General features: G+C 39.0%; 1 protein-coding gene across 1 annotated transcript in view; it reads left to right on the top strand.

Annotated features, from left to right (window-relative positions):
• LOC136708540 (E3 ubiquitin-protein ligase HECW1) overlaps window positions 1-18,340 on the top strand; it is an 83,893-nt gene that overhangs the window by 2,047 nt on the left and 63,506 nt on the right. The window contains exons 2-4 of the mRNA XM_066683167.1: window positions 10,635-10,947; window positions 11,375-11,482; window positions 13,274-13,368. Coding sequence (XP_066539264.1) covers window positions 10,635-10,947; window positions 11,375-11,482; window positions 13,274-13,368 — 516 coding nt within the window. The remainder of the gene's footprint in view (window positions 1-10,634; window positions 10,948-11,374; window positions 11,483-13,273; window positions 13,369-18,340) is intronic.

Here is an 18,340-nt window from a genome sequence, read left to right as displayed (position 1 = left end):
AATAAGGGCCACTCTAAAATGTGCAGTTTTATTACACAGCGCAATGCCACAGATGTTGTAAGTTTTGAGGGAGCTTGCAGTTGGCATGCTGACTGCAGGAATGTCCACCAGAGCGGTTGTCCATGAATTGAATGTTAATTTCTCCACCATAAGCCGTCTCCAAAGGCGTTTGAGAGAATTTGGCAGTACATCCAACCAGCCTCACAACTGCAGACCACATATAACCACACCAGCCCAGGACCTCCACATCCAGCATCTTTACCTCCAAGATCATCTGAGACCAGCCACCGACAGCTGCTGCTGAAATCGGTTTGCGTAACCAAAGAATTTCAGCACAAACAGTCAGAAAATGTCTCAGGGAAAGTCTTCTGCATGCTCGTCGTCCTCATAGGGGTCTCCACCTGACTGCAGTTCGTCATCATAACCGACTTGAGTGGGCAAATGCTCACATTCGATGGCATATAGCACGTTGGAGAGGTGTTCTCTTCACAGACGAATCCCGGTTTTCACTGTACAGGGCAGATGGCAGACATGTGGGTGTGCGGTTGGCTGATGTCGACATTGTGAATCGAGTGGCGGTGGGGTTATGTTTTATTGGCAGGTGTATGTTATGGACAAAGAACACAGGTGCATTTTATTGATTGCATTTTGAATTCACAGAGATACCGTGATGAGACCCTGGGGTCCATTGTTGTGCCATTCATCCTGTTGATGCCAACCATCACCTCATGTTGCAGCTTGATAATGCACGGCCCCATGTTGCAAGGATGTGTACACAATCCCTGGAAGCTGAAAACATCCCTTGGCAGCATACTCACTGGACATGTCCCCCAGTGAGCATGTTTGGGATGCTCTGGATCAGCGTATATGACAGCGTGTTCCAGTTACTGACAATATCCAGCAATTTTGCGCAGCCATTGAAGAGGAGTGGCCTGACATTCCACAGGCCAAAATCAACCTGATCAGCTCTATGCAAAGGAAATGTGTTGCACTGAGTGAGAGGAATGGTGGTCACATCAGATACTAGGGATGGGCGATATCCACATTTTTCATACCGTCTCAAAATATTATCTCGGTATATGGTATTACCATGGGGAGGGTGTGCTCTGTCAGGATGAGCTGAGCCTTATATCTTTGAGCACAAAGTCAGGTGAATTTAGCTAAACGCAGCCCGGACACACACATTGATGATAAAAACCTGTTTCTGGGAGAGCCAGTTTCAGCAACTGCTGCTAAAGGAACAGAAAAGTTTGAAAATAAGTGTACACTGTTTAGAAGCATTGGCACTTGTGGTTTAGCACATCAGTTTTCAGTGAATTGAGGCCCCACATATTTAGGGGATAAAGCCATACACCTGTGAGCACAAAGTCGAGTGAAGGATTTTCTGAGAATTATGTCGGTTTACAGCTTAATTCCTTTCTCTTTTAACCCAAACTCAGCGCTAAACTTACAAATGTGGTGGGTTACTGGGCTTGTGCTTTTCTCCACCCATATTCAGACCTCCCTCATTACCAGATACTGACTGTTTTCGAGGCGTGAATGTAAACTACACATTTTAGAGTGGCCTTTTATTGTGGCCAGCTTAAGGCACACCTGTGAAATAATCATGTCTAATCAGCATCTTGATATGTCACACCTGTGAGGTGGATGAATTTAGACAAATCTGTGAACAATATTTGCAAGAAAAAGGCCTTTTATGTACGTAGAAAAGTCTTAGATCTTTGAGGTAAGCGCATGGAAAATGAGAGCACTATGTGCACTCACACATCTACTTCAACTCAAGGAATGGTTTTAATGAGCTGAATAGGTAGATGAGATTTGTTAGACTGGGGGAAAAACACCAAAATATGTCAGACAGGGGTCCTCCAGGTCCAGTGTTGGGAACCATTGTTTTTCAGAGCCCCAAAAGACTAACTCATTATTACAGGCCATGAAACTTTTTTGTGTGATTTGGAAATCATTACACAGTTTTACATACTATGACACGTGTTAGAGGGTAACTTGGTATCAGGAAGTGTCTAGCTGAGTGTTTTACTTAGTGATAAATAAGATGATGGGATGGCTATTGTTAAATATGTTACTTTTACAGGCACATCACAGTTGCTTACTTTGAAATGATATGATGGACTAAGGTGTGAAGAGTTGTGATTAATGTGATCAAGGACATGGACTAAAAGTAAACCTTTATTTATTTAAATATAGGATTGACGTAAAGAAGGACATGTTATAATTTGATGAATAGGATTGATGTGATTGTGTATTGACATGTAGAATTACACACAGTCACAACACTTCTCTTTGCCTGAAGCCTAAGAACAGCTACAGTATCTACCCATCCAATTCATGCTGTGCTCTCAGCAGACCCGCAGTGGGTGGCTGATATCCTGAGTCACTGCAAATATGAAGTCACTAACGAGTAGGACATTTACTGTATGAATCCTTGCTTGAATGATCTGAATGTTTTAGGCTTGCTTACATTGAAAATATTTATTAATGTGTGTGTCTATTAAATAAAGACCGGCTGGTGGTGAGGATGGCTTTGGCTTTTGGTGGATGAGGTTAGAGAGTCGATTGTCTGGGTCATGTCTTTTAAAAGCTGCTTTAAGAAGGACTACTGCTGCTTGGAAGGGACAATTCAAAATATGATGGGAGATTTAATTTACGCTGTTCTCTATTCCAGTGTTATTAGAAACAGTAAATGTTCCAAAGTCTTTGACTTTTCATGATGTGAGGTGAATGATAGGGAGGTACATTCAGCATATATGAGGTGTAAGAAAATTGGTTGGTCAATCTTGGTAAAGAAAAGAAGCATTTAACACAGGCGTGGGCAATCTTATCCACAAAAGTCTGGTGTAGCTGCTGGTTTTTGTTCTAATCAACTAATTTGTATTTGCAATATGCCATATTTAAACTCAATTTCAAGGTTATATTGAAACTTGTATCACACATTTTGGGACATGCTGTGGATTCAGGGAGCTAGCACACATTTCATGAAAGCTACAATATAAAAGTGCTTTTTTTCTGGTAACCATGTTTGATGTGTGCAGAAAAAAATATAGGTTAGCAGGAGCTTCTGTAAAGCATTGTGTGTCTGAAGTAATGAAACTCGTTTGTCTTTTTAGAAAGCTCCAAAACATAACAGGGGGAAAGAGAGAGCTTTGCCAGAGGCGCTGGTTGATAACCTCGTAAGAACTCCTTATGAGGGGAGTTGACCTATATACGCTACAGTCCTACACACGCACCAACACTGTCACGCTTCACTACATTCCCCTGCTCTGGATGCTCTCCAAACATGCTGGTTCACATCATTTCTCCCAGTGCTTGCCATGGCCTTTTATTTGTGTTGTTATCTGCTAGACAATGGTTTAATGCTTCATTACTCACTTACATACCACGTGCCATAGTAATCAGCCTGTTATTCGATTTCTTAACTATATTAGAGAAGATAAAGCTGTCTGTTTGGATGCATATGGAAGCCAAGTGGATGCATATTCTATTATATCGTTTTGTGAATATAAGCATATGACAGTATGATTGTAACTTGGGTACATAAAGCAACTGTGTACCATGTGTTATTTTATATTTATTATTGCCATTAATAACAAGTGGAAAATGATTAATATAAACAACACTAAATATTAATTGTACTGATTATTTCATTAAATATCATTAACATTACACTATTTATTAAGCATAAAAACAGTTGTCTTTTGTCTCTTTGCTGTTTGAATCTGCAGAAAAGCTACTGTTCCTCAAGGCACAGCAGCATAACAACCCAGCTTTTCTACTCCCTGCTAAAAAGCCTTGTTAAAAAATTCATAGGAAACATCTCTAACACAGAGTGCAAGATTTTAGTCCAGTAAAGACGAAGCCATGTCCGTCCACACTATGGCTCCAAGAGCCAGAGCCGAGTGCTTGGAGGACTGTAATGGGTGGAGATATGTGAATGTGGAATGATCAGATTTGCTCATTTGAAGCAGTTGTGGCCTGCTTGATTGAGCATGATAATCTGGTATGATCTATAGCTAGAGGGATTCACCAAGGTCTTGTGTTTCTACAGGGTGGATAAACCATGCTGGTTGTAGTTTTGAAAAATGATGGACATCAACATCAAATTTGGCTCATCCATAGTGGCAATCCATTTTTTTTTAATTGCTCATCAAACTGCTCATTAAACTGTGCCAACCCCCTTTAATTCCCTTACTGTACTGTAAGCAGACCACTGAAAACGCAAGCAGAAGGTATGAAGACATCTTGTTGGAAACACTACACACTTCAAAATCAAGACAGTTCCTGTTAACCTAGAGGACAGGATTTCACAAAGCATTCTGAACAGTGCAACGAACGCTACCTTCTTCCAGTTATGATCTTGTTAAAGGAATAAAGCAGGAAAAGAACAATGCTACCACTTTAAAGTGGAAGTGCAGTAACTCTAAGGTGGTTGGAGCATCCAGTGAAGGAGAGCAAAGCTAATTAACTGTCAATGGCCTTGTGAATACAGCACCTTAAGCCATGCAAACACTAAAATGGACACCCTGCTCTTAAATGTGATTATGTGGGTTAATTATGCCAATAGCAGGCACAGTGAAATGATCACTATGTCATTTCTTTCCCCTGGTGATTGCTTGCTGAGAAAGCTGCAGAGCCAGAAGGAGTGGTGAGGTGGCTGCTTATCTGCTGTGGTTAATGAGGTCCATAGAGCCCTAACCTGACTTATGTGGTACTGGTGTGATGATCACCTGTGAGGATGAAGGGAGTGCAAGTCTTGTTGTGGGTTTGTATGCCCCTAACAATATTGCTGTCAATTGGAAATAAATAAATAAAATAATAATAATAATAATGCTTTAATTTTGGACCTTTCATTTTAACTTAATATGGAATGTGTCTGTGACTTTTATAATGCAATATGACAAACACCTGAATGGTGATTTCAGCAGTACAATATTTAGTTTACGAACATATATAATTGCAAATATTATCCTTTATCCTTGTTGTCATGCACAATTATTATTATTATTATTACTTATTATTCAAAGCTTTAAGACTGACACTTAATGTTTTGTTTTAAAAATATTATTAGGTAATGTCTTGATTTACAAAAGACAACACTGAGTATTAATAAAAAATAAATACATTGCAGCACATTTTAAATCTGTTATTACACCAGAAACAATGTGCAGTCCAGTTTGTTAGAATGGCAGGTCTGTGTTTGCAAAGGTCTAATGTTAATTGAGATTCAGTAAGAAAGAAGGAAACGATTGTGTTTGTGTCTGTTCCCAAGAGGTATTACAGAATGTGCTGTATAGTGTAACAACTTCTAAATGGGTTTAGTGTCATTGGTTTCGAGTCTATGGTGTCTGTGGGTCTGCAGACTGGCAGGCAAGTAGGTAGAGAGTCAGACAGGGTGGTGGACAAACAGAAAAGCAGACAGCCCCGAGTGTGGTGAAGCCATGCATTAAGGGTCTTCTTCGACAGTTGAAACTTCAGCAGTGTTCTGAGTTCATAACACCCAGCCCTAGAGGGAATCATTATTTATGCCTCAGCACAATTAAACCACTTCATTATTATGCAGTTTTTTTCCAAAACCCAACAGTGGAATTAGAAATACGGAGCATTTTTGGGATATTTCAGTAAAAGCAATTAACCCCCAATATTTTTAGCATATGCTGGTCTTTTATCCATTGTTTTATGGTGTGGTGTTCAATACAAGACAGCAGTCTCAAAAGTGATGAAGAGAGTGTATGCAACCAATAACATACAAATGGCTGATTTAGCTCGCTTCCCAGGTGTGGATAGAGTATAATATAGGCACATTTATGTAATTATGAGTTTTGTATAGGAAATCTGTAATTGCTGGTGGGTTATTACAGGTTGAGTGATTAAAGGTTAGAGCTGGTAGATCAGCAAGCAGTCAGTGGTAAAATAATATAGAAACATAGCAGCAAACTACAACACCTCTGCATGTATATTTCTATTTTTAGCCCCCCCCACCCCTGAGTTTTGTGCTGAGAAGAGTATTCAACCAGATAAAGATTTCTTGTTCTATCATAATTTAAGTTAGACAGTTTACAGGATTGAATATCATTTCTTTACCTGTGTTCATATTGATGTTAATATTTGGTGCTCTGAGAAGGAACTGATGGACTCTACTGTCACCCGGTCTCTCTCATGTTGCTAGCTCCTATAATTTGTTACAGGAAGTCCAGTGCTGAGAAGAATGGGCTGTCCTTCGCATTAGAGAGTGGAAATGTGCGCTCTCTTCTCAAGAAACTTGATGAGCTGGGATTCGCTCTTGCTACTTAATCCACCTAAATAATGTAGGGAGCCACGTCTAAGAGCGGGATAATATTCTTGTTGGCCATTGAGGGCTGTAATGTTATCACAGAGCACATTTTCTCTTTCTCAGACATCCTTGAAATCTAATTTCTTTTTATTTTATTTTATAACTTTTTTTAATCATTTTTTTTCTCTCTGTCTTCTGGCTGTAGATCTGTCGTCTCTAGATGAAGTTTCAAATTATTTAATGTTTTCCGTCTAGTGTGAAGCTATGCTGAGTGTTTTGTATATTTCTGCTTTCATAAAATCTCAGATTCGTATTCTTTTGGGTTTAATAATTAAAGTAGAGCAGACCATTCTCATCACTTTATAGAAAAAAGATGACCAAAATCAATACTGTGAACCTATCAATCTTTGTATTTTCAGTGTCAGCGGCGGCACATGGCAACAAGCACATTTATATTTCATTTAACTTAATATTTTAGATTATCCAAGTATTATTAAGCATTATGGAGTGTTCACTGTTTAGATTTCACAACACTCTGATCAGTTCACTTCTGTATCACACCCCTCTTTATTTTTTACCTTGCTAATTTTATCTTCTTCAGCCAGGGACGTGTTTCTAATTTGCAATGTTTTCCTCTGTGTATTTTCACACTATATTTATGGCTGGTGTGTACTCACTGCGAAACTATGTTCTTAGACATGCTCAAATGCAGATGAATGTGTAGAGAAAGCAGAATGTCTGCTGGATTTGGAATCTGTGCATAACCTCTTGACCTTCTTCTCAGGATTTGATGTGCTTTGAGTTGGCGAGTCATTATGCTGCTGCACCTGTGTAATGTTAAGGTCAGTGCTCTTCCTTTGATTGCTGAACACCAGATAGCTTAATCTTCATCATCATCTTCGTAATCATCCTTATTGTCCTCATCATCCTCATCCAGCTTTCCTGTGTGTGAAATGCAGGAGAAGAGTGTGTAATTTGTGTAGTAATTCATGTTCTGTCTAAACTCTTACATGTGTATTACATGAGTAACTGAAAAATCTAATTTAAAAAAAGGTTTGCATGCATTAAAATTTGAGGAAATGTATTCCCTGTACTTAAAGAAAAAAAAGACACACAAACCTCCCCATGTGTCTGCATATACTAAGGCAGGACAGCAACATAATAGACCATAGAAATACTACTGAGTAGTCATTGAAAAACAAATTACATAAGCACTCAGTTATTTCAGTGTCATATAGTTGATTTGTGTATTAAATTTATGTTAAATATTTATTTTTGTGCATTTAATATATATATATTATATCCAGTTTCATTTGGAGGCAGCATACACAGTGTGTGTGTGTGTGTGTGTGTGTGTGTGTGTGTGTGTGTGTGTGTGTGTGTGTGTGTGTGTGTGTGTGTGTGTGTGTGTGTGTGTGTTGGCTTTCATATACCTGTAGGCATGTGAAACGATACCTTCCAGTCCAGTAGAGCAGTTTAAGATAATGCATAATCATCATGTGACCTGCCACCAAAAAAGTTCATTTTAATCATTTTTTAGAATAATTTTAATCGATATGTTGAAATGATTAATTGCGACAGCCCTCCAGAGTATCTTTAAACTCCATCCTGAGCACATTTTCAGATGACATTTCTTTTTGCTTCAGATTTGTCTTTTACTCAATTTGTCTCTTTCCCCACTTGCCCTCAGTTTGACTTTGTTTGCTCAGGGCCAAATCTTCATTTGCACAGCTATGTCCTGATATTGAGCCTTGATGTCAGTACAGTCTGGTAAAGGTCAATTTTACAAACCATTATCCAAGTCTGAATGTCAGAGAACCCAGAAATAAATTCCAGGAGATCAGTAAAACTGTGTGTTATTAGTCACCGGGGCTTTAAGATTAGTGTGTGAATAACTGAATAGAGTTTGATAAGGGTGTAGCAATCAGAATGTGGAGAGGGAACTCCAGCAAGCTCAGTTAATGTGGCCTATTTCCTCACTCACTGTGCAACAGCAGGGCTCTGGCAGAAGTACCCACAGTATCATCAGGCAGTGGAATGGTTTAAATGTGAATAGCAGTGAAGCAGATTGGTGAGGCTTTGTTCGGGGGAATGCTCAGTGCTTCCTTTATGAAATTGAGCTGTGCTGTAGTTAAAGGCAAAAAGGCCCAAGGCTTCTCTGTGATAAAGATTCTGTTTACATCTCAGTCACGTGTACAGTACATGCACACACTCAAACTGGAATGGAGATAAAAGCAGAATCTTTTACAGTGTGTTTAAGTGTGCTCTTGCTCTGCTTGCTGTCTGTGGATTTGTGATATTAGATTGTTTGCGGGTCACTTAAAAGTAAATGTCTGAATTTATTTGCATCATTTTCGTATGAAATAAAATGTACTGAATATGGGCTACATCATATATAAATAAAACTAATTACATTCATAACAAAATTACACTGCCAACCAGACGTCCTCTGTGAATCATATTGTAGGACATTTGGGGGTTGTTTTGTTTGAGGGCAAAGGCTCTATTGGAGACATGTCTAGGTCTATGTATAGAATTTAATTATGGCTCTGCAGAATCAGCTATAAAGATTTTTTTAACCTATATAATATACAAATATAAACTGTTTACACGGTAAAACCTAATTGCAATAAATTAATTTTGGTTAAAATATGATTATTGTCTATAAAAGTAATTCCCCAGGCTTTTAAGTATGCCAGTAAAACCAGCATAATCAGTTTTTAGCATTCTTGAGAACTGACTACAAATAAAAGTACATTCATATCCTAAAGTGTTTTACATGGAAGCGTCTCTGGTGTAGTTTTGCAAACTGGGCCTTTTACAATAGAACATGGAACTGCATCATTTTTTCCTTTTACAAGCTGGTAAGGTCATTGGGGAAACAGAGATGGCATGTGTTGTTTTCAAAGGAATATCTTCAAAGAATACTTTTCTCATATGTAACAGCAGGAGCTAAATCCAATACTTAACACGGCCAAATTATTCTCATACCAAAATCAAGCTTGATTTCATGTCATAACCATCCGACACGATTCCAAATCGCCATGCCAAAAGCCATTATTGTAACCTTCATGAATAATCCGCCACCGGATGTTTTTTAAATCCTCATTTATAGGAATATGTCATGCTAATTTTATGCAGCTAAATGTCATGCTCATGGCTGTTTCTGGTAGCTCTGTTTGCCTGTAAATGTTTCCAATTATCTTAGCCTTTATACCCCGTTAACCACACGGGAACCTGCCAGATGGCTTCAGCCAATTTCAGTAGCATGGACAGCGCTGTACCGTTGTTAATGCTGTCTTTGTAAGGCACTGTATTACTAAGATATCTGTATTCATTACTGTTAGCAGTTAGTACATGAGGATACTAAAATATCAATGGAGACCATCTCAGGCCTCAAGACTCAAAAAGGTTAAATATTTATTCTCTTTCTGTTTTTTTTTTTCCTCACTCTGTCAATCACTCATGCATTCTCATTTACTCTCATTCTCTACCCATTTCATGCAAAACATTTATTCAGTCTATGTACTTGTACTATGTAACATAGTTACATGCAGCTTATTGAAAATATCACTCAGTGTTATTCAGGTTTTTATGAAATATATTATTAATGGAACATTTCATTCAGTGGTATATTTCTGTAGATCTGTTCTCCTGAGAGCTGAGGGAAATCGTGCGCAAATACATATTAAGAGGTTTCTTCATTAGATACTTTGTCATGTGTACAGCTCAGATCTCAATGATGATCCTTTATCTCATTCATCATTTACTGTTGTAGATCCTGCATATCAGCATAAAAGTAGTTTGTATGGTCACAAGCCTATAGCTATAGGCCCATTAGCTATATGCTTTATAATACATATACGTTATAAGCTGAATATAGAATACTGTGTATTCTATGAGTTCAGTTCAGTTCAGAAACTAGTTTAAAGCTGTCTTGCTGGGCAGAAAATATCTAGAAATAAAATATGAAATATGAAAGCAGTTTATAATAACACTGCAATTCACTTTTATGTAGATATGTGACTCCTACAACAGTATATGATGTAAATGAATATTCTTCTTTTTCATTAACAGATGCCTTCATAAAAAATGTTTTAATTAATATTCATTCTTACAGTTCAGCTATGAATGTATTTAATTCAGCTCATCAGACATACTCTTGAAAAGCCACATATCTGCATAAAAGTGGATCACTGATTAGACAGGTTGTGCACATACTTAGCTAGAAGTGGTTAAAATGACATTTCATCCAAGTTAATATGCATTGAATGTAATGTTAGTCCATTTTTAAAAGGAAATCTGAGGTTTACTGTGCCTATACTTATTAAACTTTGAATTTCTTCTGCAGAACTTGTACCAGAACCGGTTTCTGGGTCTGGCCGCCATGGCCTCTCCATCGCGGAGCTCCCAGAGCCGGCGACGGTGCAAGGACGGAGCACGTTTCAGCTACGCTGCCGAACCATTCCCGCCCGGCCACCCGATGGATGCCTTGACCCTGCCACGGTCCACCAGCGACACAGACCTGGTGTCATCACACAGCCGCTCCACCCTCACCGTTAGCACCTCCATTTACTGCATTGGACAGTCACCCGACATCCTTATCTGCTGGGACATCAAAGAGGAAGTGGATGCTGGAGACTGGATCGGCATGTACCTGATTGGTGGGTTTTATGTGGCTGGTTTAGAAGAAGGACCACCTAAATGTGTGTGAGACACTTAATGCTGGTTTTTAAATTACGAATGAGTAGTGTGGAATATATTGTACACATATTGGTGGGATTAATAAGATCAGTTTAACACCAAGGTATCCAAGGTGATATTTCAAAATTTATTCTGTTTTAAAGTAGCATAGTCTTGTTTAGTGCAGGTTAGTTCTTGCACAGTATAACATGAGATCTAGACCCTTGTATGCTATAGACTCAAGCCTAAGGCAGGACATAATGACACTTCTGAATGCCACACATTGCAAGGTCAGAACCAATTGTACTGTATTCCACTGTACTATTATATTACATAGAGATTTGGCAATGTTTATCAAAGACAAATAAGTTGATATGCTTTCTAAAACAGCGTTTTCTTTCTGTGTAGATGAGGTACTTTCAGAGAACTTTCTGGACTACAAGAACCGTGGTGTGAATGGATCTCATAAGGGGCAGATTGTTTGGAAAATTGATGCTGGCTCGTGCTTTATGGAGTGTAAGTATTTCTTGCTCTCACATTTCCTATTCGTCTTTCTCTCTCTCTCTATGTGTCACTTGTCCTACAGCTCAGGAAAGATGGATTTTGAACAGAAGCTGGATGGTGTGCACCTTAGTATGGGCTGCAGGGCAGAAATTCTTAAATGTTCGCTCATCTGTCAATGATATCTCTGGGTGTTTCTGAAAGAAGATGAAAAGCAACAAATCATCAGATCCTTTGAACACTGTGGAGTATAGTCCATTTGCAGGATTAAAACATTTTCAGATGTCAGACTCTTTTCAGCGTCATATGTTTACTACTAGGTTTTTAAAGTCTTCTGTGCAGGGTGAAAACATGGTTTTCATTTGTCTAAATCTTTCTCTCTTTCTTTCTTTGTACGTGTTGTCACAGTGTCATTCTTAGCGCCTTGATTATGGAAATGGAATGTCTTCATTATGCATTCCTGTCTATATCGCCGACCAACCTGAAAAAAAAAACCCTGCTCCTGTTCACTTTCCCCTCTTTTCAGAGTAATATGACAACCTCCTTGACAACCTGCTGTGCCTGAATGTGCCATATTCCTGGGTGAAGTGGTGGAAAAAAATCTGAACTGAATTAGAGATACTGTATCTGCATGGCTGCCTCTAAAAAGTGTCCCTCTGTTCAAAGGTTTTCAATGTCAGTAGCAGATTTGCTTTCTTCCTGCAACAGTCTGTGAGAGCGTACTGTTTATTTTCAGTGTGAGTGATGCTGCTATACTGTTTCACATATTCAGGTTACTACAAACTAAAATCCATCATAACACAACTGCAGGGTTGAGTTCAGCAGTAATAGCTGCCAGTGATCAGATAGATGAACCTAACTGCTGGTGCAATTTTGGGTAGTCCTAGGTGCTTTTGACTGTGATACAAAAACACAGTGTTATTTACTAAAGTGTGAGGAGTAATCTGTGTGAACTGTGGCCTTTTATTTGTTGCTGTGACCCTTTATAAGTGCAAATGGAAGTGGTTAGAGAGGGAAATGGCTCCATATTTGTCAGGTGACAGTGGGCCAGGTGGAGGTTGTGCAGTGAAGTTGGCCGGGTACTGTGTGAGCTGGGAATGCTTATAAAGCTCTCTCCATTTTTAGAAGGCATAGTAAGGATGCACAGATTTAGCCTGTTTTCTACACCTGGGAGAACACTTTCCACTATTTATATTCACTCGTATTCATTGCAATCCACAGCTTATGTACTCCTCCTCTAAGCATTATAAATTAGACCTCAGCACACTACTAAACACTACTAAGACTGTTTTAATATTGTTAACTACTAGATGCCTTATGGGTAGGGCTCTGTTTTGGTAGAAATGGTGCCATGTCTTGATTTGTTACACTCAGTCCTTGTGAAAGTATTGGCCACGCACGCAGCGATGTCACATGCAGTACCCCACAGCACCTTCCCATCACTTACAGTAACTCAGCTCCATATCCCTCTATCCGTCACATGCTCTTTCATCACAGACCAGGCGCTCTGGGGGGGGGGGGGGGGGGGGGGCTGTCCTATTTTACTCTCCTATTTCTCTGTTTGAACACTTCCAGCTGTAATACAGAAAGGGGAAAAAATGTTTATGCCAAACATGTCAGAAATGCTTTCACTGATGGGGGATAGAAAAGGTAAAATTGTTGTTGCTGGAAAGGTTAGATGGTTACTAATTGTCTGTTTCATTGGTGGGGGTTTTCTTTCTCAATCTCCCTTCATTCTCTTACACTATTCCCCCCCCCCCCCCCTCTCTCTCTCCCTCTCCCCACTCTTACTCTCTCTCCTTATAGCTGAGACTAAGATTTGTTTCAAATATTACCATGGAGTAAGTGGAGCACTGAGAGCCACCACACCCTGTGTGACAGTGAGGAACACTTCTGCTACTGTGAGTACACACACACACACACACACACACACACACACACAGATTACATATAACACTGGGGACCAGCTTTCTGCTGTGCTGTTGCTTACATTAGTTTGCAAGTTGTTGATTTATCTGTGGTTCTTTTTCAAAAATCATCCTTACACGTTAATTTTGCCACCACATGTAAATTAATAATAATATTTCCAGTTGCCACTCAGGGTTTTTCATGTATAATGAGCAGCAAACAGCAGGTTGCGTCCGACTGGTTTTCAACATGATTGCAAATGGCTGTAAAAACACTCTGACCAAGCAAAAACCCACTCAAATCTATCCAACTTTCTCATATGAATATCACCCGATCACAAGAGGCTATGTCATCTGAAGATAATTCCCAAAAATGTAAATTCTTTTGTGCATATTGCTCCTCTTCTGGTTATTTGAGTGAGATAATTCTGAGCACACTTTTTGTGGGAGCCCATGATGCCTGAGTGTAGTTAAGTGGCACTCATTAGTGCACAGCAGTCAAATTCACTCTCATTTTTGTCACTTTGCATTGCTACACTAAAGTGAATTTCAGTGCATGAAAAAAGGGATTAGGTAGAGCAGCAGTTGTATAATTAAAGTGTGTGCTGGTACCACACTGCTATGATGGCCATAACAACCACACTCATCCTCAATGTTGAGTAAAGAGGGGGGAAAAAAACTGTACTTCTATCCTTCTGCCCTTTTCACCTCTTTTCTCCATTTGCTTTGTCATGGAAATATCTGAAAGAAGATCACCTCTTCAAGGTGACAGAGGCAGAGGGAGTGATTTTACACAGACTAGAGAGTGACAAAAACACTCCAGGGTCATTCTACCATTGCATTGGTACAATGAGCGAGATTGTTAATGTCATTCAAGTGTAAAACATGGGTTTGCTGTATTAAACATTATCAGTAAAATAGTTTCATTATGAACAGTTTCACTTCTCAAGAAGAGAGACATGATTTTTTTTAAATACAGGCCACCACTTTATTTTTAAAGTCACTGTGTATGCAAAATATTACTAATATCACAAAAATAATTTTGTATACATTTTAATATTTAACAACAAAAAACAAACAAACTAACAAACAAACAAAAACAAAAACATAACAATGCTTGTTTCATGTACAAAACATCACTACTTGTGGAGCTAAATTTAAAATGTCAAAAAGAAGAATACAGTGTTACAGCCTGTCTAAGTAGGCTGCAACACAAACAAAAGTCTCCCCTGACTCTTCCCACTTCAATCCTGCCAGACCAATTACAGAATGTCTTGTCTTTAAATGTTTTATTTGCCATAAAGGAAGCAAGTGACTTCAGATATGGTCTAAGCCTAAAGTAACCAAAACACTTTTCCACCCCAATTAAATAACTTACTAACACCCCTTTCGCGCAGTATATGATAATCCAGAAACGTTCCGGTGTTTACCCAGAGGAGCTGTATGTGTGAACGCGACCACCTGTAACATTCGTCCCGGACCTTACCCAGACTTTATCCTCCTCGAGCCCTAGTACATTTTCTGGGTAAAGTCAGACCCTGTGTCCGAAATGGCACCCAATTCACGGTTTATTTTATTACTCACTATATAGTGCACTATTATAGGGAGCTGAATTCAGAAGGGTAGAGAATTATTTCAAACACTGCCTCATATGGGTTTTCACCAAACAATGCAGTGGATTATCTGTAATCTGATATATGCTAGTGTACATGGGCTGTATACTACGTTTTGCAGTGCATTGTGGGATTGTTTAAGTGCACTGAAAATTGGCCAGTATGTTTTTGGACACTACTACAAAATGGCGGACCCCCCCCCCCTCCAAAAAAAATCACTATATAGCGCTGTACAAGCGCTGTGCACCACGCCTAAAGCACGTGTTTCATCTCCCGCTGCAAGAGCAAAATCTGCCGCTGTGAGCTGCATGAGTGAACGACCACTCCAGGACACATTCGCAGTTTGTCTAGAAATTCTCCAGAGTTCAAGAGTGAAAGAGGCCCTAGATATATAAATTCATTTTAAATAAATACAAAAACATAACGTATTTTCCTAACATAAACTAAGACACAAAAACCCCTTAAAGACATGAGGCTGCAGCCTCTACACCTTCCAATATTGGATTTACATTGCTGGCTTAACACTACACACAGAATATATAACCATCCCACTACACTCAGTATGGCAGGAAGTAGGAGGAGCCAAGAGCTAGCCAAATTCCAGTTCTTTATATCAGCGCCCACCCACCCAAAAAATACAAACATTATTCATTAATTTTATAATTAGCTCATTTTCATTGCCTCATGCTGGTCAAAGGACACTTTGAATGGCTTTATGTTACTGTAGCAATAATGCAACATATGTCATATATATAAATCTCCACATTCTTGCTTCAGTTAAGCAATTTAATATACACTTTGTGGTTTGTGACCACTATATAAAGTTTTCATCTTTTTCAATTTCTTCAAGTCACTACTGCACCTGCATTTACCCGTATCAATAGTAGCTTCAGTGCAATAAGAATCAAACTTTAGATGCCAAACCATTTGTGGAGGTATTTTGCCAAACTTTATTTTTATTTGATTGCTCAGATTCTTTCAGCCTGGATTGGATGGACAGAGGAACACCACATGGTAATTATGGTTTGGTGCCTTCAAGGCAGGTGTCCTTTGAGTCTTTAATTGGTTGATTAAAATGTCAGCTCTTATCTGGTGCCCCTCTCTAAGATTTTATGTCTCTCTGTCTTTCTCTCTTTTTGTCTTGGTTCAGAAACCAAGTTAAGATGCAACTGAATTAGATTAAAATCTTTAGTTTAGGTAAAGGTCATTGCGACCGTGTACAAACGCAATCACAGAGTGTGCAGCTATTAAAGTTTACACAAACATCACAATCTATGACTGGCCACCTGTTGGTAGCCATACGCAGATGACATGTTAATCATTTTTTGTAAAATTGCATAGAGGTTATGCTCTTAATACATTTTGTTTAGAAATTTTACAACATCAGCTGCAAGTATCATAACATGATCAATTAAAAATCTTGTAATCAAATGACAAGTTGTTGATTGGATGCCCTTCCGTTGTGCCATTAATATATTTTACAAAATGTAAAACACCTCATTGAACTAGCTTGTGACATATTCATTTACTCATTCACTCACACAATCGCTCACTCACACACTTACTCACTCATGTTTAGCAGGCATGTATTTCCCCATAAGTCAAAAAGCCTTTGATGCTTTGTAAGACAAGTGCTTCCCATTATAACAATCTGTGTCCATGAAAATCTTTTTTTTTTTTTTTATAAATGTTTGCCATTTCCTCCTGTTCTTTAACCAGTTTATCTTGTCAAACATTTAAGTGTAAATTAATCTGCATTCTGCCCCACAGTGTCATCTTCCAAACTCACCCGAACGTAATTTCTCCTTGAAATATAAAAAGTTGAACCCAAGCCCGTTTATAGCACTATTGCTGGTTAGCCTCCAGCTAAAGCAAGGGATAGAGTTTCTGTAGGCTATTGCCATTGTGCTGTCGTGGTCCCGGAAATGCTGAGTGGTCCTGAACTTGATCCCAACAGCGGTGCCCTTTCTCTGGAGCAGGGGTTTAAAAATAACCGCTGGCAGAAGCTGGTGCAAAAAGGCCATAGTCAGGTGAGAGTGAGAAAGAGAGTTAGCCCCTCTGACAGGCAGATGGATAGCAGAGCTCTCCATCTGTACGGATTCACTGCTTCTGATTTTTTTGCCTGGAGCAAGCTGCTTTGGGGAAGATGTCACCCAGCTACATTGAAGGGAGGAGGAGGAGGAGAAACGGGGAGGGCTCTATCACCTGGATACCTGACTGGGTGAAGGTACATTTATCTTATTTAGCACTGAGCAATGTGTTGTCTATTCTGGTATACAGGTATGACATAAAGCTGATTTTTAAAGATAACAAAATCATAGCGATCTGCTCTGTATGCCATCTCCTGGGTGCTTCAGATTCATTTCAAAGAACTATTCAGAACACATCGAAGCTAATGTTTCTTTCGGGAAATGCTGTAATCTGTAGGGAGGGTCTATAGTAATGGAATCAGAGCATAATCAAACAGTTCAATTAAAACAGGCAATACCAGGTTGTCATTCATTGTTTTAGAGTACTTTAGAGGACTTAAATATCCTCTGATACTGGACTATAGTGGGGAAATATAATATTTTGGAGGTTATTCAAGTGTATGTGGGAATTCTGCAGGTTTACTTGAGTTCAATCGAGGCAACCCCATTTCATGCATTCAAGACTCTTTGCATAATTGAGCACAGCAGAGAGATGAGAAGAATGAAAGCTGAAATTCACATCTGTTAACAGTAGGCCTGTAAGGACTGCTTGCAAGAATTATTGTTTATGTGTTCATTAGATGTTAATTAGAAAGTTAGTAAGTTTATTCATGAATGATTAATTTCAGGACATAACTGGAGTTCATCATGTGAGGGCTCTTATTAAGTCTTTTATTTTTAGACTCTGCCTTTTAATGACAAACAGAAAGTGTCACGCCATGGATAGACTCATTAAGCGTTTGCATAGAGCTGGTATCCAAGGGAATTCTTCATTCTGCTCTCCAGCCACCCAGTCTACCCCAGAAAAAGATTCAGTCTAGACAGTATGTTCTTTTTGAAACAGCATCTGCACCTGCTGGGAGTGAGTTTTCACACTAGTTATTGGAAAGGATTTATAAACAATATGGAATAAAGTTTATTTTCATCCATTTTCACCAGTGCTCTGGTTATAAACACTGGCCTGGGCTCTCCGCATAAGCACATTCAAGCACTATTTGTCCTTTAGTGTCAGATGACCAAGGGCTTTAATGATGATGCTGACAGAAATAGAGAGTGCCAGCTTTTCTATTGATGATGCTGTGAATATTGTGTGGTAGAAATCGCCCTTTTGTAATGATGATGACTTTGCTCTACCTTTTAGGTCAATACTGTCAAGGTTGTGCA

The sequence above is a fragment of the Hoplias malabaricus genome, chromosome 10, assembly GCF_029633855.1.
Source record: "Hoplias malabaricus isolate fHopMal1 chromosome 10, fHopMal1.hap1, whole genome shotgun sequence".
In the NCBI taxonomy this organism is placed as follows: Eukaryota; Metazoa; Chordata; class Actinopteri; order Characiformes; family Erythrinidae; genus Hoplias; species Hoplias malabaricus.
This window is presented reverse-complemented; position numbering and strand designations above follow the sequence as displayed.